The 23015-nt window shown below is 45.6% G+C and overlaps 1 protein-coding gene across 3 annotated transcripts in view; it reads right to left on the minus strand.

Moving 5' to 3' along the window:
- Positions 1-262: 262 nt before the first annotated feature.
- NUGGC (nuclear GTPase, germinal center associated) overlaps positions 263-23015 on the minus strand; it is a 61909-nt gene continuing 39156 nt past the window's right edge. For 2 of the 3 annotated variants that reach the window (XM_032144047.2, XM_032144048.2), the window contains exons 14-20: positions 20022-20186; positions 12569-12726; positions 10256-10394; positions 9333-9441; positions 8284-8420; positions 5980-6070; positions 2275-2420 (exon numbers count right to left, since the gene is read on the minus strand). In XM_032144047.2, coding sequence (XP_031999938.1) covers positions 2275-2420; positions 5980-6070; positions 8284-8420; positions 9333-9441; positions 10256-10394; positions 12569-12726; positions 20022-20186 — 945 coding nt within the window. Of the gene's footprint in view, positions 2421-5979; positions 6071-8283; positions 8421-9332; positions 9442-10255; positions 10395-12568; positions 12727-20021; positions 20187-23015 lie in introns of all 3 variants that reach the window. The other variant, XM_032144050.2, reaches the window with a different exon arrangement.

Below are 23015 nucleotides of genomic sequence, written 5' to 3' on the forward strand. Positions count from 1 at the left end.
TTGGGGGGGAAACGGAATTTTGTAAAACTTATATTTTTCACTGTGAGCTTGACAGCTTCCCAATACTTCAAGACTTTCCTGATGAGATTGGTGAAGACACTAACAAAATGATTCCATGGTATGATACAATAAAATGCATCAACATTTGGAATATCTACTTAACTCAGCAAATAAATATTTTCAAGATGAGCAATGCCTGATATCACAAAATCATGCATTAGTAAAAAAATTCATTCAAAGTACAAAATCAACCAGTGCACTTTAATGTAATAGCATTTGAAAAATGTTCACTGATAATGCTTTCAGATTCCACACCACAATTAACTTTTAAGAAACTGCCATCTGCCTTTGTAGAATCAAAATATATCCCAAAATTACCTGAAAAAGCTATTAAAATACTTCCTTGTATTCCAACTGTATTTCTGTGTGAGACTGAATTTTTTTCATATACCTCAACCAAAACGACATACTGCAACAGAGTGAGTGAAGAAACTGATATGGGAATCCAGCTGTGTTCTATTAAGCCAGGGAATAAAGAGATTTGCCAAAGTGTAAAACAATGTTACTCTTCTCAGTACATTTTTTTTTGAAAATAGCTTTTTACATAACAATGTGTTATTTCTGTTAACACGTAATGGGTTTATTATTGTTACTTCTAAAAAAGTTAGTAAATAATTACTTACATTTTCTCCTATTTAATTTTGAATAGTCAATATCAACAGACATAACCCACATAAACAAATGCTCCTCAGGGTCCTTTAATAGTGAAGAGTCCTGATATCAAAATGTTTAGGAAGTACTGGTCTTAGATAACACATCTGAGAAGTGGTGAAGTCTGGTCTATGTTCATCTGGCTCCCAAACCCATTTTGTTTCCAGGATACAGTGTTGCCTCCTTACCTAAAGTCTCATCAGTATTAAAATGAAAAACAGAATTGGATTCCTAAAAGCTTTGTTTTGCAATGTTTTCCATAATACTTAAGTTTTTCAATGTTTAGATATTTTTCGTCATTGAAAGATGAATTTCTTTTTATGGCTTGTATTATATCTTGCAATGTTTTTTCTATAAGGTTTAAGTTTTTTTATGTATGTGTGTGTATATATATATATATATATATTTTGTTTTGTTTTGTTTTGTTTTTTGAGACTTAGTCTCACTCTGTCGTCCAGGCTGGAGTGCAGTGGTGGACCTTGGCTCACTGCAACCTCTGCCTCCTGGGTTCAAGCGATTCTCCTGCCTCAGCCTCCCAAGTAGCTGGGACTACAGGCACATGCTACCACGCCCGGCTAATTTTTTGTATTTTTAGTAGAGATGGGGTTTCACTGTGTTAGCCAGGATGGTCTCAATCTCCTGACCTCATGATCCGCCTGCCTGGGCCTCCCAAAGTGCTGGGATTACGGGATTGAGCCACCATGCCCAGCGATGTTTAGATATTTTTGCGGAAGCAAAAGTTTCTTGTCCTAAAGCTTTAGAACTCCATTAGGTATTGAAGATGACTCTTTTGGGGCTATAAAATGAAATGCAGTAAACATACTAGTTTTATATTGCATACAAAGTCCAAATAGTTGAGAGATGTCCTCTATTAGATTTCACAAAACAGAAAAATTTCTGAGCCAGGCACAATGGCTCATGCCTGCAATCCTAGCACAAGAGACTGAGGTGGGAGAATCACTTGAGGCCAGGAGTTTGAGACCGGCCTGGGCAACAGAGCAAGACGCCATCTCCACAAAAAATTTAAAAATTACCCAGGTGTGGGTCGGGCACAGTGGCTCATGCCTGTAATCCCAGCACTTTGGGAAGCAGAGGTGGGTGGATCACAAGGTCAGGAGTTCGAGACCAGCCTGGCCAAGATGGTGAAACCCCGTCTCTACTAAAAATACAAAAATTAGCCGGGTGTGGTGGCACGTGCCTATAATCCCGGCTACTTGGGAGGCTGAGGCAGAGAATTTCTTGAACCCAGGAGGTGGAGGTTGCAGTGAGCCGAGATCGCACCACTGCATTCCAGCCTAGGTGACAGGTGAGACTCTGTCTCAAAAAAAAAAAAAAAAAATTACTCAGGTGTGGTGGCCTGTACCTGTAGCCCCAGCTGCTCTGGAGGCTGAGGCTGGAGGATCGCTTGAACCTAGGAGTTCGAGGCTGCAGTGAGCTGTGATGGTACCACTGCACTCCAGCCTAGGCAACAGAGGTAGACCCTGTCTCTTAAGAACAAAAAAAGTAATTCTAATTCTCTGGCTCTGGGCTTATTTTTCATCCATCGGGACTAAGCCCCAGGAGTTACAGTGATGTCCCAGGGGGGCCAGCCTTGCTGGGGGATGCCCTTAGGAGGAATTCTTGCATGCCCTTCCTCAGCCGTGCATTCTCTGCGACCTCCCTCAGGCTTCTGTGAAGCTTCTCCATCTCCTTGTATTCACTCCCGACATCTACAGGAGAGCAGAAAGCTCACATCAGGATGTGATGTCCGTTGCAGAAACGTCTCCAGAAAGCAAATCCCCCAACAATCCTGTCACTTGTCCCAGAATATGAGATCTGGAGTGGTGCTTACAGATCAGACATCAAAGCAGGTATTCCTCCTCTTACCAGAAAGCTGTCTCAGCATGGGGTCACCCTCAAAAGAAACACAAACCTACCCATAAGAAAAACCCTGAGAAGTCACTGGGTCTGTATTAAGGCTTCACAGGCGTGTGATATACAAAGCACATTGCGCAATAACACCTCCCCTAACTCCTCTCCAGGCGGCTCCTCCTCTTTCCCCCACCCCAATCCTTATCCTCCCAGCACAACCCATTCTCAGCGAATGTTCTCTCTCTGGCATCTCAGGTTTTCATCCCATGATCTGTAATCAAACCATGTTCTCACAATGGTTAGTTTTATGTGTCAACTTGTTTAGGTCATAGGGCCGAGATACCGGATTAAACGTGAGTCTGGATGCCTCTGGGAGTGTGTTTTTGGATGAGATTTACATTTAACTCAGTAGACCTCAAGTAAAGCAGATGGCCCTCCCCAGTGTGGGTGGACCTCAACTAGCCAGCTGAAGGCATGTATGGAGCCAAAGGCCAGACTCCCCCAAGCAGGAAGGGATGCTCCAGTGACAGCCTTGGGCCTTTGAGATGGAGTTTTGCTCTTGTCACCGAGCCTGCAGTGCAATGGCATGATCTTGACTCACTGCAACCTCCGCCTCCCAGGCTCAAGTGCTTCTCCTGCCTCAGACTCCCAACTAGCTGGGATTACAGGCACCCAACACCTCACCTAGCTAATTTTTTTTTTTTTTGTATTTTTAGTAGAGACAGGGTTTCACCATGTTGGCCAGGCTGGTCTCGAACTCTTGACCTCAGGTGAGACACCCGCCTCAGCCTCCCAAAGTGTTGGGATTACAGGCGTGAGCCACCATGCCTGGCCAAGCCTTGGTTGCGGCTTTGTCTGCAACATCGACTCTGCCTGGTTGTGCAGGGATGGCCTCTGGACTCGAACTGCCTCTCTTTCTGGAGTCTCTGTCCTGTGGGCCTCCCTGCATCAGATTTTGGGCTCACCAAGCCTCCACCATCGTGTGGGCCAACTTCTTAAAATAAATCTCTTCCTCTATCTATCCACACATCCTACTGGTTCTGTTCATCTGGAGGATGCTGACTAATGCAGTCCCCTTTGAAGCAACACTTCAGACTGAGGCCTGAATTCCTTTCTAATCCCCCTTGGCCTTCTGTGCCCCAGAGGGTGACTCAGGCTAGCTGGCCCTGAGCCTGGCCAGGGATGGAACTCATGAGCAAAGGGGAGTTAGGACCCGGAGTCTTTTGGTTCTGTCCCATATCTGGAAGGCCTGCCTTCTCCCCACTGCCTCTGAAATCAACCTAAACTTTGAGACTTCCCCCAGGACCCAGCTTCAGTGAAGCTTGCCTGCGTCCCAGCCCTGAATAACCACTCTGTCTCTGAACTTCAAGAATAACGATCTGAAGTCTGAGAGGGTTCCCTCCCTCAGGGCTTTGCTTAAGTGTCACATTCCCAGGGAGACCTTCCTTTACCACCCTGTCCCCTACCCCAGCATCCCTTCTTCCTTTTGTCTGTTTCGCTTCCCTGCCACATATTTCACTTATTAGTTTGCTCACTGCCTGCCTTCCACCCACTGGGCTGTGAGCTCCTTGAAGGTGGGGACTGTTGCCTGTATTGGTCACCACTGTGTCCTCAGCACCCACAACACTGCCTGGCACCCAGGAGGTGATCAGAATCACTTGCTGAGTGGATGCAAACTCCCCAGTCTTACGATGCACATTCTTACACATCTTGTCTTACCAACCAGGTAAGGCCCTGACAACAGGGACTGCCTTTTAGATTTCTTTATAAAGCATGACCCCCTGACATGATGTACATTTGTTGTCGATGGTGAAGAGAAGGAAATAGGCTTAAATTATAGCAGGTGCACTTGACATCAAACTGAGGGGAGCACCATCTGTCAAGTGCACCTGCTATAATTCTTGAAGTTCAGAGACAGAATGGTTATTCAGGGCTGGGATACGGGGAAGCTTCACTGAAGCTGGTCAAGATCTCTGGCAAGCGGGAGTTCTTTAAAGAAGGCACATTGGAATGACTATCATCTTAAAACTTAGATTCCTATAAAGGCCTGGACAGAAGGTTGTGAGAGTCCAGTACATTATAGTGTGAGGGTGTTGTACCTCCTTCCCTGGAGTCCATTAGGATCAGATTAGAAGTCCATCTAACCAGCCATAAATGGGTCATAAAGATTCCCAGAGAGATGGAGAAGTACAGAACAGATGTTAAAAGCAGCCACTGTGGCTTTGACTTTGGGAACAGCTCTGTCTACTTTCACTCTGGCAAACTCAGTGGCATCAGATCTATTCATTTCAGCAGGCAACTATGGATGTGGTATAAAATATAAAAGGCACAAAATATATAGAGTGCAGAGCAAGTCTCCCACCCTCTCCTACCCTCCAGCCTTCCAGTTCCCCTCCTTAGAGGCAACGAGTACTGCCAGTGTTCTATGTAACCCACGGAGATTTTTATGCACATACAAACATATACATATATATTTCCTTTTTTCCCCTCTCACAAATGGCAACATATCATATACATTTACTCACTTTGTTGTTTTCTACTTTGTAATATATTTTGGAGATCATTTCATGCCACTACCTATAAAGCTGCTTTATTTTGTCTAACAGTTGCACAGTGTTCCCCTAGTGTATCTAATTTAATTTAAGCAGTGCTTTACTTACAGATATTTGAGTTGTCCCCATTTTTGATGTTAGAATGTTACCCTGAATAACCTTGTCTATATGCCACCCTCCCTCCATATAAGGATATCTGTAGGGTTGCTGCACCAAATGATATGTGCATTTTAAATTTGGCTAGAAATTACTTAACTGCTGTTTGTACCAGTTTACCCTCTCCAGTTTATACGGCGGGCCTGATGGAGCCCACAGCCTGAAAGGGACATGGTTGCCTATACCAAGGTCCACAGCTGGGGCCGCATCCCCAGGCTGCAGGTGGATTAAGAGAAGCCTTTCTCCACCATCACCAGACCATGAAGTTTTTCTTAAGGAGGCATCAACTTAAAAGAAAGGCTTTATGGAGACAGCAGGGCAGAGCTGTGGATTTAAATTAGCCGCTTTCCAGCTATGAGACCTTGGGCACATTTCCTAATGTGAGTCTCTATTTCTGCATCTGCAAAATGGAGCAACAGCATCTATCCCTGGGAGCTCCTGTGAGAATTCAGTGAAACCATGAGCACAAAGCCTGAGTATAATGCTTGCTGTCAGTTGGGTGCTGGGCAAAGGGTGGGGCTGTTGTTTTCTTCATCATCATCATCATCATCATCGTCATCATCTCCATTCCTTGCCCTGCTAATTCTTCCTAACTTCCTAATTTAAATTCCTAAAATTTAAACTTTAATACCTTTAAATTCAGGAAGGAGCAACCACAGCCAGGGCTGTCTGCACAATCACCCTGTATGCAAAACTTTGGCGTATTTACCTGCAAGCTCCTTGTGGAGGCCATCCCCCTGGGATGAAGCAAGGGCCAGCATGGTGGCGATGCTGCTCTTCACCTTCTCCACGATCCCAGTCTACGCAACAAGGACATTCAGTCTGTTAGGATGGTGCAGCCCAAGGAAAAGTGTATCTTATAAAAGGGACCCCACCCAGTCCCCCAGCCACAGAACGTACAGACTGGGGTTGCCAATGTCAGGCTTTGCAACCCAGTTGCAAAACAGTGAAACACTTTCAAGGACACCAAATGGCCCCGGAGGCGGCAAGACAACATTTCTGTGGGCTCCCATCTGTACAGCATCTCCCTCCCCGCCTACAGACTCGTAGGGGACTGAAGCTCTGGTGCCAGCTGATCAAATCAGGAGCTAATGGGGAAGCATGAAGGCATGGCGGAGAGAATGGCAATTGCAGAGATGGAAAAAGAGGGAAAGAGCTGGTCACTCTCCCACCATCCTCTCCTCCATGCATCTGCTCAGTGGAGAGATGTTTGCTGGACACTTGCTCTGTGCCACTCATCTTACCGTACATGTCTGATTCTTCCCAACTGCCTGAGAAGTGTCTTCTTGCTACTCTTAGTCCTTTTATCAACTAAAACCCCTTTCTTCCCTCTTCTGTTTCTTGCCTCCCTTTGAAAAAAATGTCAGGCTCCTTCCTCTAGCCTGGCAGAGTCTAGTTTTGAAGCTGGATCTCCTATGCTTTTTCTTTAACATTCTAGATTCTAGATCAAGAGTCCTAAGCATACATCTCAGCTCTAGCCATGGGCCTGGAACCTGTAACTCAAGGCCTCTAGGTTCCAGCTTCCTCATCTTTAAGATCAGGGAATGAGAGATGCACAGCTCCTAAACCAGGAGAAGGAGTCACCTCACGCTGAGTGAAAACGAAGCAGCAAGCCACATTATCGATCAATATATCAGAGACTAATCTGTATATTCAACAAAATACTATTCCATTCTTTAATTTACAGGACTATTGCGAAGAGGTAATTAAAAAAAAAATAAATCTTCAAACATTACATATAAAAAGAAATTTCATCCATTGTGTAGAACTAAAATATTTTAAAAAACTAAAAGTTAACTGGCATTCTTTAAAAAAAAAAAAAATCACAGAATGGGAACACTCTATGGTCCTGCCCAGTTTTAACTTCTTATGTTTCCGTAATTTCGGATACATTCGTACATGGTCAACATACACATTTTTTAAGCGACATTGTTTCCTGGGTGTCTTAAGATCCAGTGTCTATGTACACAATGGGGAAATGGGAACTGGCTTTATGGAGTTCGGCCAATTTCTTGTCCATGAATTTTTAGACAGTGATAACATGTTAAAGGATTGAAATTAAACTGCTGCTGGTGAACAAGATGCCTCTTAGCCTACTCCAAGGGGAATTACATGCTTTGAATTGTAAAGAAGGATATTTTCCAAAACTGCAGTCCCGGTGGAGGAGAGGAGATTGGGCAGAAAAAGGCTGGAGATGTTTCAAGAAGGCTGGTTCTGAGGTGGACTGATAGCAATGGGCCAGCTTCCTTGAGGGCTTGGGAGACAGGATCAGCCAGCCTGTGTTGAGGCAGAAAATGTGGAGCCTCACATGGCCAGGGAGGAAGCCCACAGTGGCATGGACTTCAAGGATCTCTACTACTTGGTGGAGAGGGGGTGGCAAGCCATGAGGCCCAGAGCAGAGGCAAGATGGTCCAGGTAGGCTTGGCAGAAGCATTTAGGTCCAAGGAAACCATCAGGAACTGTCTTCGGGGGTAGATAAAATTAAAGCTGAATGTGTGCTAGGTCCCATAACTGACTGGCCTTGAGTAGTGTATCGATAATTACTTACTGACATTTTATGTAGACAAGACATTTCCCTATTTAAACAATCTGTTTTGAGATCATGCTATTGTTGGACATGCTGGAGCCAGGCTTCCAGATCCCAAATCCCAGCTGTGCATCTCCCTGGCTGTGTGGCTGGTTGATACACCTCTCGCTGTCAGAATTTTCTTCTCTATAAAATGGGAACAATGATAGTACCTACCTCACAGACTTGCTGGGGATTAAATGAGCTAACGTCTGTAAATAGCTGAGCACATGTCTAGCTATTACAGTCGCTGTGCTACTGGTGACTCAGGAAAGAGGAGAGGCACAAGAGAGTGTTGGAAGACTGCAGCTCTCAAGTCGAAGCCCCAGAAAGCATCTGTTCCGTTTGGGCCCAAATGCCTATTATGTCTTCCACCTTCTGCGCTCACTTCCTCTCCTCCCCCGGAGCCTCTTGGGGTCTAGGATCCAGGCTGTGGGCGTAGAGTACCTTCAGCTGCTGAAACTGGTGCTGCATCCTTTCCTGGGCCCTTTCAAACATGCCCTCAGCCACCTGCCGGTCCACTCCTCTTCTGATGGCATCTTTCATCCGCTCACACGCTTTTTTGCCCGTGATCTGAGCTGCCTCTGGCAAAAATGATAGCCACAGTCACACCATGACAAGGACCTGCTTAGAAAATCTTTGGCATCATGGCCGGGCATGGTGGCTCACACCTGCAATCCCAGCGCTTTGGGAGGCTGAAGCGGGCAGATCACCTGAGGTCAGGAGTTCGAGATCAGCCTGCTCAACATGGTGAAAACCTGTCTCTACTAAAACCACAAAAATTAGCTGGGGGCGGTGTGCACGCCTGTAATCCCACTACTTGGGAGGCTGAGGCACGAGAATCACTTCAACCCAGGAGGCAGAGGTTGGAGTGAGCTGAGATCGATGCCACTGCACTCCAGCTTGGGTGACAGAGCGAGACTCCATCTCAAAGAAACAAACAAACAAAAAAAGAAATCTTTGGCCTTAGAAAGAAAAGCAAGCCAAGCAAACAAACAAACAACAACAACAAATATATATACATACTTATATAAAAATAACACTTTCTATGTTTAGATAATAACCAGCATTCAGAAAACCTAATGACTGAATTAAGCTGAAACTTGCAAAATCACTTCCTACCCCTCAAACAACAGAGCCACCAAAACAGGAAAGAGCCTGAAAGTGAGTTCACAAGTGAGTGAGTTCAAGTATTTGTGAATACTTGGAAACAAAAATGAGAACCTGGACACCGGATTCTACAGCTAAATCAGCTGGGACGTTGTATGGGAAAAAGCAGGGTGTCTGGACCAAGGGTAGACAGAAAAAGCTGGAAAACACACAGAGAAGGCTCCTCACACCCTGCAGTCATGTGGTTGCAATGTGTGGACTGAGAGTGCTGCAAAGACTTAGGGTGCAAGAGAACAGGGCCTTTGAGGGAGCCTCAGAAAAGGATGCAAAAGATGCTGACAGAAAGTCCCAGAGCAGGCGGAAATGCTGTCCCCCGCGGCCCCCACCTTCATAACAGAGCTTCAGGTCACTCTGGACAGAAGCGGTGAGGGACTCGTAGATCCTCCTCTTCCTTCTGAGGATGTGGTCCTCCAGGCCCCCGAGGATGGCGCTTATCTGTGAAGACGTGGCAAAAGAGGCTGTTGTTGACAATTCCTTCAATGGAAGCAGGTCAGGTGTCCCAGTGCATGGCCACCATTCCCTCCATCTCCACCTTATATGATGCCTGGCTGTTTGTCATCTCCACAACTAGGCTGTGAGCTTCTTGTAGGCAGGAAGTTTGTTCTAAGCATCTTTGTACCCCAAGTGCTTCCGATGGTGCCTGGCACCTACAAGCTACTCAATAAATATTTGCTGAGTTGAACTCAGGCCCAGGCAAGGTCCTGGAATGGGCCCTCTCTGGGGGGCAGAGGAGATACAAGCTCTTTCCCTAGCTTTGCCATGTAATTTGGGGTGGCACTGGAAGAAAGTGAGTCACAGACAAGAGTCTTGAGGCCTCAAAACTGAAAATTGACCTAAAATTGAACAACAAAAAAGATTGACTTCTTTAAGTTTCACTGCATTGGATGCTACTTTGTAACATTGGCGAAAATGATAGGTTAGTGAAAATGGTTCCAGTTGATGCAAATTTTCATACAATTGAGGCTTCTTTAAAGATTCTTCCTGGAAACTGAGTCAACTTTGCAACCTTGGCGTGTGCTGTCGGTTGCTTCACAGTGGAACAAAGGGTCCCACACCTCCTCCGAGGCAGTCAGGCCCGCTGCTCTCCCCACATCTTATTGGGTTCTGTATTTCACAGCGCCTCCTAAGAGGTACTCCCAGACCCTGGACACTCCAGGGAACAAGGGAACAGACAGGCAACCTACAAAACTGGCCTGGGAAGAAAGCCATGCCCAACCTTACTGCTCTCCTCACTTTATAAGGAACTTACCTCCTGGATCAGGAAATTTTTTTTGCAGCTATCATATTTCCAGCCACTTCTTATCCCAATTTCTGTCATTTTCTCCTGCAGGTAGTGCTTAAAAGCATCGATGTGAGGCATCAGAGCTGAACTAGTGGGCTTCCCCGTCCTACAGAAGAAAGTGACAAAAAAGTTTAAGAGAATGGTGGCTGCTGTGAGGCTGAAACAAACATGAAACTAGCTGGTGTCGTTTTATTCATTTAAGACAAGGAAGATGAAATTTAACAGTTATCAAATCCCTATAACGTGCCAGGCACTGTGCTGTGCCAGACTTTTGACACGAAAACCTATGAAGTTCGTGAGATAATGCCCACTTAACAAGTGAGAAAACTGAGGTTCAGAGAGGATTGCTGATGTGTCCAAGGTCACGCAGCTAGCAAGAGGCAGAGCCATGCTTGGAACCCTGCTTTAACTACAGGACCCACAGTCTTTCCCCTGCCAACGTGTGTCCACTTGAAAGGGTGGAACTTGAACTATACCTAAAAGTTGGGTAAGATCTGAGGAAGTGGAAAGAAGAAATTATTACCCATGGGACAACATGGTAAGCACCGTGGTTTCAGAATATCCCAGAAATAGGAAGTGAGAGGTTGCAGAGGAGAGAGCACAAGCTTTATATCCTAGCTCTTTGCTCATGGGTTGGGTGCCATTGGGAAAGATGCACAATTTTCTGAATCTCAGTTTGTTCAGATGTAAAAAGACAGAAGACACTCCCTAGAGTTGCTGGGAACATCCGATGAGCTAATGCATGCCAAGGGCTTAGCATTGGTGCCCGGGACAGGTAGCTGCTCTCTCTTTGCCACCTGCTGGGCGGGCTACAGCAGAAGGCTGCAACCAGGCAGTGGTGCAGGCAGAGGTTGGAAAGGCAAGCTGGAGGCAGGTGGAATGTCTTGAATGCATTCTAAGGAATTTGAAGTTTGGCCACAGAATTATAAACAGGGCGGGGGTGCAATCGGTGGAATGGCATAATCCAAGACGTGCTTAAAGAAAGGTGGGGCAGGGATGGGGGCTCTGAGTAAGACACAAACAAAGACTGGAGAACGGTTTGAGCAGCCACCAACGGGCAACCATGTGAAATGCCAGTGGGAAGGACAGAGACTAGGGATGGGTGGCTGTACTTGGGGACTGGGAGATTCTGTTTCTGTCGATGGAGTAAAGAATTAGAGGTCGGCTGGGCACGGTGGCTCACGCCTGTAATCCCAGCACTTTGGGAGGCCGAGGCGGGCGGATCACAAGGTCAGGAGATCGAGACCATCCTGGCTAACACGGTGAAACCCCGTCTCTACTAAAAATACAAAAATTTAGCCAGGCGTGGTGGCAGGCACCTGCAGTCCCAGCTACTCAGGAGGCTGAGGCAGGAGAATGGCGTGAACCCAGGAGGCGGAGCTTCCAATAAGCTGAGATCACGCCACTGCACCACTTCAGCCTGGGCGACAGAGCGAGACTCCATCTCAAAAAAAAAAAAAAAAAAAAAAAAGAGAATTAGAGGTCAAGGAAGGACGGAAGGAGGGAGCACCAAGGAGGTACAGTCCCCAAACCTACACCATGTATGTGAGCAGGCAGAGTGGGTCAGAAACAGACACAGCATCTTCAGTGCATTCAGGGAAAGCTCTGAGGCTGGGTGTGGTGACTCACACCAGTAATCCCAGCACTTTGGGAGGACGATGGGGGAGGATCACTTAAGGTCAGGATTTCAAGACCAAACTGGTCAACACAGCGAAACTCTGTCTCTACAAAAAATATTTTTTAAAAGTTAGCCAGGCATGGTGGCATACGCCTGTGGTTTCAGCTACTTGGGGGGCTGAGATGGGAGGATTGCCTGAGTCCAGGAGTTTGAGGCTGCAGTGAGCTAGGATTGTGCCATTGCACTCCAGCCTAGGCAACAGAGCAAGACTCTGTCTCATTTTTAAAAAAAAAAAAAGGAAGAAAGAAAGTTCTAAAGGCCATATGTTTGCTTAATTCCACTCTCTCCAATCAAAATACCCTGTCCTGGGCTCAGATCCCTAAGAAAATGTATCCCCTGCTGCATGTATGAGATATTTGAAAAATAATGGGAATCGTAATATTAGTCTGAAAGCAGCATCTCAATCTGTGTCCGGGTCATCATGGGAAATTTTTAAGTAAACCAAACCAAGAAGGCTTTTGTGTTTTGCCAAAGACTAAGCTTTCCTTCTCCAGTTACAAGCTACTCTTTACACTTACAGATCCAAAGTCTAAATTCTTAAAGACTGGCTCAACATTCTTCCGATGTTTGTTCCCGAAGGTGCAAGATGAGAGATCTTTTACCTAAAAATGCTTCCAAAAACAGGGTCGATCTGGTCATAGATGGGCTGAGTGAGGGCTTCATTTAGATCAATTCTCGCCAGAGTCCTGGAGGCATAGATGCCATTTTTCAGGCAAACGGCTTTCAGGGTCTGATGAAAACCTTGGTTTCCTTTACTCCTCTAGATAATCAACAATAAATTAGCAGAGTTAGCAGGCATTAACCGGAAGGTCGCTGGATTAGAATTGCATTGCCCTGGCCAGAGATCACTACCAAGAATCACAGGAAAGGGTAGAGACAACATGCTCTTTAAACATATGATTAAACTAAACGAGGGAGGACAGTGGTCATGCCTCTAGGTCGTCTGGGCGCCCCTGCCATGGGCTTCCTAAGGTCCCTGTGCTCACTTTGATCACAACCCTTCTCAAGTGATTCTGTTTGTGTTAGTTTACTCATTTGTCCGGCCCCTGTACTCGGCCATCAGCTCACTGAGACTAGGCACAGTGTCTCATCTATCTTTATGTCCTCAACATCTGGCAATAACTTAACTAGTGTTTGAGAAATATTTGCTAAATGAGAAATTATCGAATGAATAAATAAATGAATGAATGACAATGTGCTATGACTGGACAATAAATATATGTCTTGAATTTTCTAAGGATAGTCCAGATTTCATAAACTTTTTGTTAAACTTTTAATGAAATACAATTTGATTTGTAATGTCTTGGCGATGTTTTTTTCCCAGGGAAATAAATACATAAATGAGAGGAAAGAAAAATATAAAGCTAGACCTATGAGAGACATTAATCAATTTCAGCCAGATGGTAATCATTAGTAAAGTGAGTAAAAATGTGTTTGCTAAAATTTCAGTAGAGAGCTCTGTGATTTTTTGATCAGTGATACATGTTTTAAGGGAATGGCCACATAGCATTGTACAATTGGTATAATTCTCTCTTTTTTCTCTGCTCTTTTTACTTAGTATTACAACATGAGAATATCCCCAAATCATTTTAAGTATGTTCCAGGCCAGATGCAGTGGCTCACACTGGTAATCTCAGCACTTCGGGAGGCCAAGGCAGGTGGATCATCTGAGGTCAGGAGTTCAAGACCATCCTGGCCAACATGGTGAAACTCCCATCTCTACTAAAAATACAAAAATTAGCCGGGCATGGTGGCACATGCCTGCAATCCCAGCTACTCAGGAGGCTACGGCAGGAGAATCGCTTGAACCTGGGAGGCAGAGGTTGCAGTGAGCCGAGATCGCAGCACTGCACTCCATCCTGGGCAACAAGAGCGAAACTCCATCTCAAAAAAAAGTTCCAAAAATTGTACTAATAACCATTTAATATAGTATCATATGGATGAAAAATAATTCATTTTACCTCTCTCTTGTTCTTAGACATTTCAGTTATTTTCCTATGTTAAATAATGATACGATGTTAATATATAACTGTCTTCCCAAATTTCTGATCTCAAAAATACATCGTTTGATAGGGGCACCTTGGGCATGTTTGTAGTCACAGAGGAAGAAGTCATTTAAGGGCTGATGAGATGGGACAGTTGATGGGATAAAGTCCTGGAGACGCTCGAAAATGTCTATAGTTGCTTCTTCCGCTCACAGCAAACTCTCAACAGGGTGATCTCTGCCTCATGCCTTCGTCCTCTCAGCTCCCACTCACTCATTCACTTTCTGTGATCTGAGTTCTTCAATCATGGGATAGAAACAGCTCTATCTAAGGTCACTTCTTTATCTATTGCTATGAAACAAATTACCCCGAACATAGCAGTGCAGTGGCTTAAAAACAGTAAACGCCTGTCATCTCTCAGGGATCTGTGGGTCAGGACTGGGATGGCTGGGCTGGCCACTCTGGCTCAGGATTCTCCTGAGGTTTGGTCAGGTGTGGCTGGGGGCGTAGTCATCTGAGTGAGGCTGGAGGATCTGCTTCCAAAGATACCTGGCTGCACGCTGGTGCTGGCTCCTGGCCTCAGGCGGGGGCCTTAGCTGCTCTCCATGTAACCTCTGCACACAGTGGCTCAATTTCAGTACACAAAGGCGTCCCCCTGAGAAAGTGACCCAAGAGCCACCATGGAAGCTTCCATAGCCCTTGATGGCCTAGCCTCAGAAGCCACACACTGTCACCTCTGCAGCATTCTACTGCTCAGAAATCAGCCCTGATTCAACGTGGGGGAGACTGCATGAGAGCATAAATACCCAGAGGTGAGGACCCTTGGGGCCACTGTGGTGGCTGCTTAGCACAGTCACCAATGAAACCCTCAATGGCCAAATCCAATGGCTCTGGTTTGCTTTTGTTTGTTTTTTACTTCTCAGGAGCATGTGATATTCTTCTTAACAAACTTTTTTTTTCTTTTTTAAGAGACAGGGACTCTCTCTGTCACCCAGGCTGGAGTGCAGTGGCACGACCATAGCTCACTGCAGCCTCCAACACCTGGGCTCAGGTGATCCTCCTGCCTCAGCTTCCTGAGAAGCTGGGACTACAGGGGTATGTCACCACACCCAACTTTTTTTTTTAAGAGATAGGTTCTTGCTATGTTGCCTGGTTGGTCTTGAACTCCTGGCCTCAAGCAATCCTTCTGCCTCAGCCTCCCAAAGTGCTGGGATTACAGGCATGAGCCATTGCACTCAGCCTTAACAAACTTTATTACTTCAGTTTTCTGGTTGGAAAATAAGAAATTAAGCATTACACTAAAAATAAGCATTAAAAATAAGAAAATAGGCATTACACGATTTCCTTCTTCTGCTACCTCTCAGGCTTTTCCTTCTCTGCCCCTCCGCTGCCCCTCTTTATTCTTTTGCTTCCTTAATGTGGCCTTTGTATAAAGCGATGCCGTATCACTGTCCTTCCCTCCACTCCTCCTCAATCCCATTCACTGGTATATGTGCATCAATTCCATGCAAGTGACAGCTACATCCTCCAGCCCCACCTCTCTCCAGGCTTCAGTTCCACATTTCCAACATTGCATTAGATATTCCACCTCAAAGAAACACTAAATACATGATCTTCAGTAGTGAACATATTGCTTCCCCAACCAAGGGATAAGCTCCTCCCTCCCAAATCTCCTCAGATCTTTAAATTGAAGCGATTTGCTTTCTCTTGGGTGCAAATCTTCCCCAAAATGTTGCCACCTTGCTTTCCCACACCCCTCCATGTCTGAACTATTGATAATCCTGATTGAGTGTCCTTCAGATTTGCTCTCCCAGCCACCTCTTCCTTCCTATTCTGTCTGCCACAACCTTTGTTGAGATCTTGCTGTGTCTCATCTCAACAAAGCACATTTCGGTAAGGGAAATGGCTGTGCTTTAGTCAGGAGTAGGCCGAGGCGGTCTTCTGGAGCATCATGACTCAGCGGGTTTGGAGTACAGGTGCACAACCCTGCACATTATGTAACCACGCCACATGAGGTGCATCAGAGGATCACCCACATGAGCTTGTGCTTGGCTCGGAACCACTATTGTCTATACTGTATGTACCTGCTAACGCTGTACATACAGCTCACTCATGCCCAGAGAAAGAGTAAAGCCATGTCAAAACTGTCTACAATTCCTCGTTTATCCAGCTACCCGCCACTTGCCCACCAACTCCCCTCAGACCTCAGTTAGACCCTGACACCTCCTAACCAGGCTCTCTGCCTCCAGTTTTTCCCCAAGCATTACGCTTCCCAAAGCATTAGTTCTGATGAAGCTATTCTCCTGCTCGAAACTTCATTATGTTCCAACTCTTCAACCTGGTCTAAAGTCTGCAGCAAGCTGTCAGCCTAATTCCCCAAAACTCTACGCTGTGTACTTGCATTGCAGTTAGATGGCAGCTTCTGGCCTTCCTCCCCTGAAATGCCTTCCCTGCCCCTCCACTCCTCTGCCCAAAGACACACCACTGTCCTCCAGGGCCAGGCTCCAACAACCTTCTCTCTAGAACGTTTATTGGACTGTCCTCTAACCTGGCCTGCAATTTCTTTTCCAATATCCATCCCTCCTTCACTGTCACCTCCCTAGTCCTTCTGTTCTGGAGAAAATGAACTCTACTCCTGCCTCCAGGATGGGACACACACACAGGCCTGAGCTATTCAGCGCAAGGCATTCTCTTTTCTCAGGGATCGGTTCATAAATAGGCATGTGACCCACTTAGAGGCAAAGAAACACTGTGAGAGCTTTGCTGAGGTTTCTAAAAAAGGTTCACTCTTCTGAAAGCAGGCCCGGAAATGGCCATCCCCCTGTTCCTCTAGACCAGTGATTCTCAACCGGGAGTGATTTTGTCACAACTGAAGAGTAGGGGCTGCTACAAGCACCTAGGGGGGTACAGTCCAGGGATGAAACAACCTGCAATTCACAGGACAGCCCCTCACAACAAAGCATGATCCAGTCCCAGCTGTCAAACATGCTGAGGTTAACAAACCCTGCTCCAGAGCTCATGGTGTTCAGATGTGAGTGCAAGAACAGCTGCAGCCATTTTGCCATCATGAGAGAAGCAGCCTAAGAATGGGGCCCACGGAGGCGCTGGATTCAGCTCATCCCCCAGGCCCTCTCTTCCCTTGGCTCTCAGGCACGTGGGCCAATACACTTCCTCATGGCTAAGAATGGCTTCAGTTAGGGACTCTTGATTTGCAGCCAAAAGATTCCGGCCTGCCACAGCCCCTACCAGAATGCTTTCCTTCTCTAAACATTTGGAGAACTTTCTGACTGTCCTGTGGTCCTCAACAGCATGCTACCTTTTATTATAGTTCCCCAAATGTTCTGTTAACTCTTCTGAGCAGGGATATATCTTTCTATCCCTGAAACCTAATAAGAAAAACAGTTGATTTGTTAGACACTCTCTTTATGCTGAGTGCATTGGTCAACCCAGCATTATCCCTTTACGTTCATTCTTTCAACTTATCTTTACAGCAACCCTGTAACATAGGTACCATAGTACTCAATTTACACAGAGGAACCTGAGGCACAGAGAGGTTGAGTAACTTGTCCCCGGTCACACAGCTGGCAGATGGGGAAACTGAGGTACGAACCAGAGCCCATGTGGGATACGAAGCCTCTTGGCAACCATGCCTTGTATTCCAAAGTCCTTGTTACATGCAGAAATGAATGAATGAATGAATGCAGCAAAATTTATGGGGATTTATAGATGTTAAACTATATAACTGGTTGGCAACTACAAGTTGCTGCAATCATTTGCTGAGTAGTTTAGGAGACACAACAGGTGAGTGCAGCAGGAGTTGGGTGTCCAATTATGAAGTTAGGCCAGCCTGGGTTAGATGTGGAGTTCATGCATGGCCATGGAAAAGGTATTTAGTCTCTCTAAGGCTGTAAAACTAAAATAATAATAAGGGTGTTTGCCTCACAGAATGGCTGTGAGGATGGGATAAGGTAAGGTGCAGTATCTGGTTCCACAGTCAGCATATTTTGCTCATATTTGCTGACTGAGTGCATGCATGCGTACATACTACACGCATGGATACCTGGCTACCCATACCCAACCGCATGGAAGACACTCCAGCTGTCATCCTCTTGTGTCCACACACTGATACTTTCCCCAGTGACCCCAGAATCACCCCAACTTATCTCCTCCTTTACTCTTGGTTCTTTCAGCATTTATTCTTTGTCTTGTGCTAGAGAATCTCCTCCTTTCCTTTCATCCAAATTGCAGCACATGCACCTACTTATCTAGACATTTTTTTTTTGAGACGGAGTCTCACTCTGTCACCTTGGCTGGACTGCAATGGTGCCATCTCAGCTCACTGCAACCTCTGCCTCTCAGGTTCAAGCGATTTTCCTGTCTCAGCCTCCCCAGAAGCTGCGATTGCAGGTGCCATCACCACACCCGGCTAGTTTTTGTATTTTTAGTAGAGACTGGGTTTCACCATGATGGCCAGGCTGGTCTCAAACTCCTGACCTCAAGTGATCCACCTGCCTCAGCCTCCCAAAGTGCTGGGAATACAGGCACGAGCCACCACACTCAGGCTCATCTAGACATTTAAACGGGCTTTTACACAAAGCACACAGATAACAACACCCAGAAGAGGCCAGGTGCTAGAAAGCCGGTATCATCGGTGCACATAGAAAAGCCTCCAGGAAGCTAACCACCCCATCACACTCACCTTTTCACACATTTTCCACTGCTCACATTCCAACTTTCCAAGGCCCATTAAAAACTACAACCACACACCATCCATGCACTTCTCCCAGCATGGGGGGACACCAAGTCATCTTTGCTACATGAGCAGTGTTGTCCATCACATCTTCCCCTTAATGGGTGCTACGGACTAAAGTATGACCCTTGAGGTTCACATGCGAAGCCCTAACCCCCAGGGTGACTGTGTTTGGAGACACAGCTGGTAAGGAGGTAATTAAGGTTAAATGGGGTCATAAGGATGGGCCCCTGATCTGACAGGTGTGGTGTCCCTCTGGGAAGACAAAGAGGTCCCAGGAGTGTGAGTGCACAGTGAAGAGGCCACATGAGGATGCCACAAGAAAGTGGCCATCTACCTTCTCCAGAAGAGGAGAGAGGCCTCAGAACTCACCCTGCTGACACCTTGATCTTGGACTTTCAGCCTTCAGAACTATGGGAAAATCAATGTCTGTGGTTCAGGCCACCCAGTCTATAGGATTTTGTTATGGCAGGCCAAGCAGACTAATACAATGGGCCTCTTTTTTCACCCCTTAGTCTTAGATAAATACTGCCTTGCACTTACATTTTCATCCTTCAGAAACTCTATACAACTAATTAAGAAATAAAACCACAATTTGTTTGCCAAGTGAGAGGTTACAAGATGTTTCCTTATTGTATAAGCTAATTGATACTGACATCAACACTACTAGATAGGTAGGGCAAGCATTGAGCATCCTCATTTTATAGAAGAAAACCAAGAAATTTTTAAAAAATGGGTCTAGGGCTTTGCCCAGGGCTACAAGGTGGAGGTTTGTTGGAGCTGGTACTCCATCCAAGAACCTCAGATCCCAGATTCCCACTCTGTCTTTGCTGAACTGTGTACCTTCCTTGGTCCTTTCAAGACACAGATGAACAACCATTATGTGCAATTTTCACTCCCTCCTACCCTCCTCTAGCTCTTTTTTTTTTTTTTTTTGAGATGGAGTCTCACTCTCTCGCCAGGCTGGAGGGCAGTAGTGCGATCTCGGCTCACTGCAACCTCCGCCTCCCTGGTTCAAGCAATTCTTCTGCCTCAGCCTCCCAAGCAGCTGGGATGATAGGCACGTGCCACCACACCTGGCTAATTTTTGCATTTTTAGTAGAGACAGGGTTTCACCATGTTGGCCAGGATGGTCTTGATCTCCTGACCTTGTGATCCGCCCACCTCGGCCTCCAAAGTGCTGGGATTACAGGCATGAGCCACCGTGCCTGGCCCTCTAGCTCTTTATCTCTTTTGAAGGGAATGGGATGATGCAAAAGAAGCCTGGGGATTGGGCAGGACTCCTGGAATATCCGAGTTTTCCCTGGAAGGGTCACTCACCACCAAGCATGCCCTGAGGATGCAGCGGTAAGAAGTCCTGGCGGTCCTGACCCCTTCTTGCAGAGGCTGCTCCATGCAGGCGAAGCACTGTGCGATGGCCTTCTCCAGCAGCTCAACCTTCTCTTCCGCAAATCTCCGCAGGACACTAATGTGCAAGTGTTCATTCTAGGGACAAAGACCATAAAAGCATCAGGCCACCCCCTCCCTAAGGGCACCTTCTCCTCAAGCTTTGCTTTCTTTAAGCTTGTCACCAGCTCAAGATTCAGCTTATCACTCAGAGCTGACTTCTCTTTATTGTCCCCATAAGACCTCACTCAGTGCACAGACCCCTTTAGGCTTTGTGGGGTTAGAGAATAAAACAAATATCTGCCTGGTGCAACTTATTTCATTTCTTAAAAGTCACAGTTTCTGCTTATTCAGCAACTTATTTCAGATGTCTAATCCATCAGGCTATTTGGGGAAGTAGCTATCCACATAGAAATCCAATTGTTATTAAAACAGATTTTTCCAATGACATCTGATTCAACAAACATTTCATGAGCTTTGACTCTGCACGAAGCAGTTTTTAAGGATAATGCTTCTTAAATTTTAACATGCATATAAATCAACAGGAGATCTTAAAATCTGAAATCCAAGGTCCTGGGATTCTGCATTTCTAGCCAGTCCTCAGGTAATGCTGGTCTTCCGAGCTATGGACCACACTTTGCATAGCAAAGCTACAGGACCACAAAAATAAATCCATGCTTCCTTCTTCAAAGAATACAGTCTAATCAGGGAGAAAACATATATTCAAATAATACAAGGAAGTGACCACCAGAGAAAGCGTTGACCCCTTGGTGCCTGATATGGTTTGCTGTGTACCCACCCAAATATCATTTTGAATTGTAGCTCCCGTAATTCCACATGTTGTGGTGGGGACCTGGTGGGAGATAATTGAATCATGGGATTGGCTTCCCCCATACTGTTCTCATGGTAGTGAATGAGTCTCATGAGATCTGATGGTTTTATAAGGAGAAACCCCCTTTGCTTGGCTCTAATTTCTCTCTTGTCTGCCACCATGTAAGACATGCCTTTTGCCCACCATGATTGTGAGGCCTCCCCAGCCACGTGGTACTGTGAGTCCATTAAACCTCATTTTCTCTATAAATTACCCAGTCTCGGGTATGTCTTTATCAGCAGCATGAAAATGGACTGATACAGTGCCAAACTGGGAACTCATAGTGTTGTTCCCCACATGGCAACCTTGGTGGGCCCCACAGTGCCTGCAGCAGACAGAGCCACACTCCCCAGCTTGGCCCTTAAGGCACCTCATAGCCAGAACTCACTCCACCTCTCTAGCACCACCATTTCTGTTTGCCCGACACATCCTGCCAAGTAGCTACCCCGGACTTGCTGCTATTCCCCAAACGTGCTGTCCATCTTGTGCCCTCTGGGCCTTGCTGATTTCATCTTTGTTACTTCTGAGACAAAGCTCAAAGGTCCTTCCCATGAGGCACCTTCCCTGAGTCCCCAGGTAGAGGTGGGGCTCTCTGTCCTGTGCTCCCACTGCGCTTCCCACAGTCCTGCACCACAGCACGTCTCCTGCCGTGTGACATCTCTCTCGTTCCCTGTGTCTCCTTCCCTGGACAGGAACTTGCCAAAGGAACGGCTTTTAGTCATGCTTTTTTATTCCAGGGCACAGCACAGAGAGCAAAACCCATGGACATTTGTGGATTGAACGAGTGGCCCAGAGAAACTGCGAGATAATTTGGGCTTTTAAATTCTATTCCAAATAGACAGAACTAGCTCTCGAATCGATGCGTGACCTAATACAGGTGATTTAACTTCTCTGATTCTCAATGGTACCATCTTTAAAGTAAGTGAATTGGGTTGAATGATCTTGAAAACAACCTCACACTCTAAAATTCTGTGAATCTTGGAGTAAATACATTTTAGAGTTTATGGAGACTGTTTAGTATTCAGTGTACCCCGGGAATTTCCCTGATTTTCACCATGAAGAATTCTACAAAGCATTTTGCCCAGGACATCCTTTAGATTCTTTTGAATTCGTGGTGTCACCAGTGATGAAAATGAAAGAAGAAAGAAGTCAGGAAAGAAAAGCTATGGCATGATTCTCACAATGCCTCATTCTCAATAAATCCTTGTTGAATAAACAAAAGAATGATAAGAAAGGGAAGAGCAGAGAATAAAAGAACAATAAGAAACAAAGAAGCTGGCACTTAGTATGAATAAACGCAGACTTCATTTGATATTGAGATGTGATGTGATCATCAACTTCATATGGATTCTTAAAAATAATGATTGCTCATTTAAAATCACTACTCAAATTCTAAATTTTTGGTTTCAGTGATCATCTTTGAAAAAAAATCAAACACATATTTAGATTTGATTTTTCAGAATTCAAAGGAACTGACAAATTCTTGCCTTCCAACTTTCTATCAAAGAGCTAAGAGTAAGACCAATATCTAAGGCCAAGGAATTTTGAGCAAGGTTGCCAGCAACTCCCTAACATAGCTATTGCAGAATTGCCAGTCAGCCCCCTTCTCCTCTATGTTTCCCACTGCCTGGAGTCTGGCTGCAAGGGTGAACCTGAGCCCCTCTGAACGCTGCACTTCCATATTAGCAAAGAAAAGCATGTGGGGTGGGCACTTCTGGCCTTGATGGCAAAATGCCTTGTCCTAATGTTTGTAAAATACACCAACTTCACACAGCCCACATCGGATTCATTTTCCACCAGCACTTCCAAAAGCAATCTTGTGCTGGGCAGAGAGACAAATTTCACCCTGAAGAACTGTTTTGGGAAATTGGAAGGTCAAACCCTTCCCCAACGATTTCAGCGGACAAAAGTCAAATGTGAAAATCTCAGATTCCAAGAGTTTTGTTTTGTTTTTGTCTTGTACAACTAGACCAAAACAAGTCATAAGAAATATGATTTAAAAAAGATTGAATTTTGCTCTATATGCCCCTTTTATGCAGAAGAAAGACCCCACACCA

Source organism: Hylobates moloch, unplaced genomic scaffold (assembly GCF_009828535.3).
Source record: "Hylobates moloch isolate HMO894 unplaced genomic scaffold, HMol_V3 SCAFFOLD_22, whole genome shotgun sequence".
NCBI classification, from domain to species: Eukaryota; Metazoa; Chordata; class Mammalia; order Primates; family Hylobatidae; genus Hylobates; species Hylobates moloch.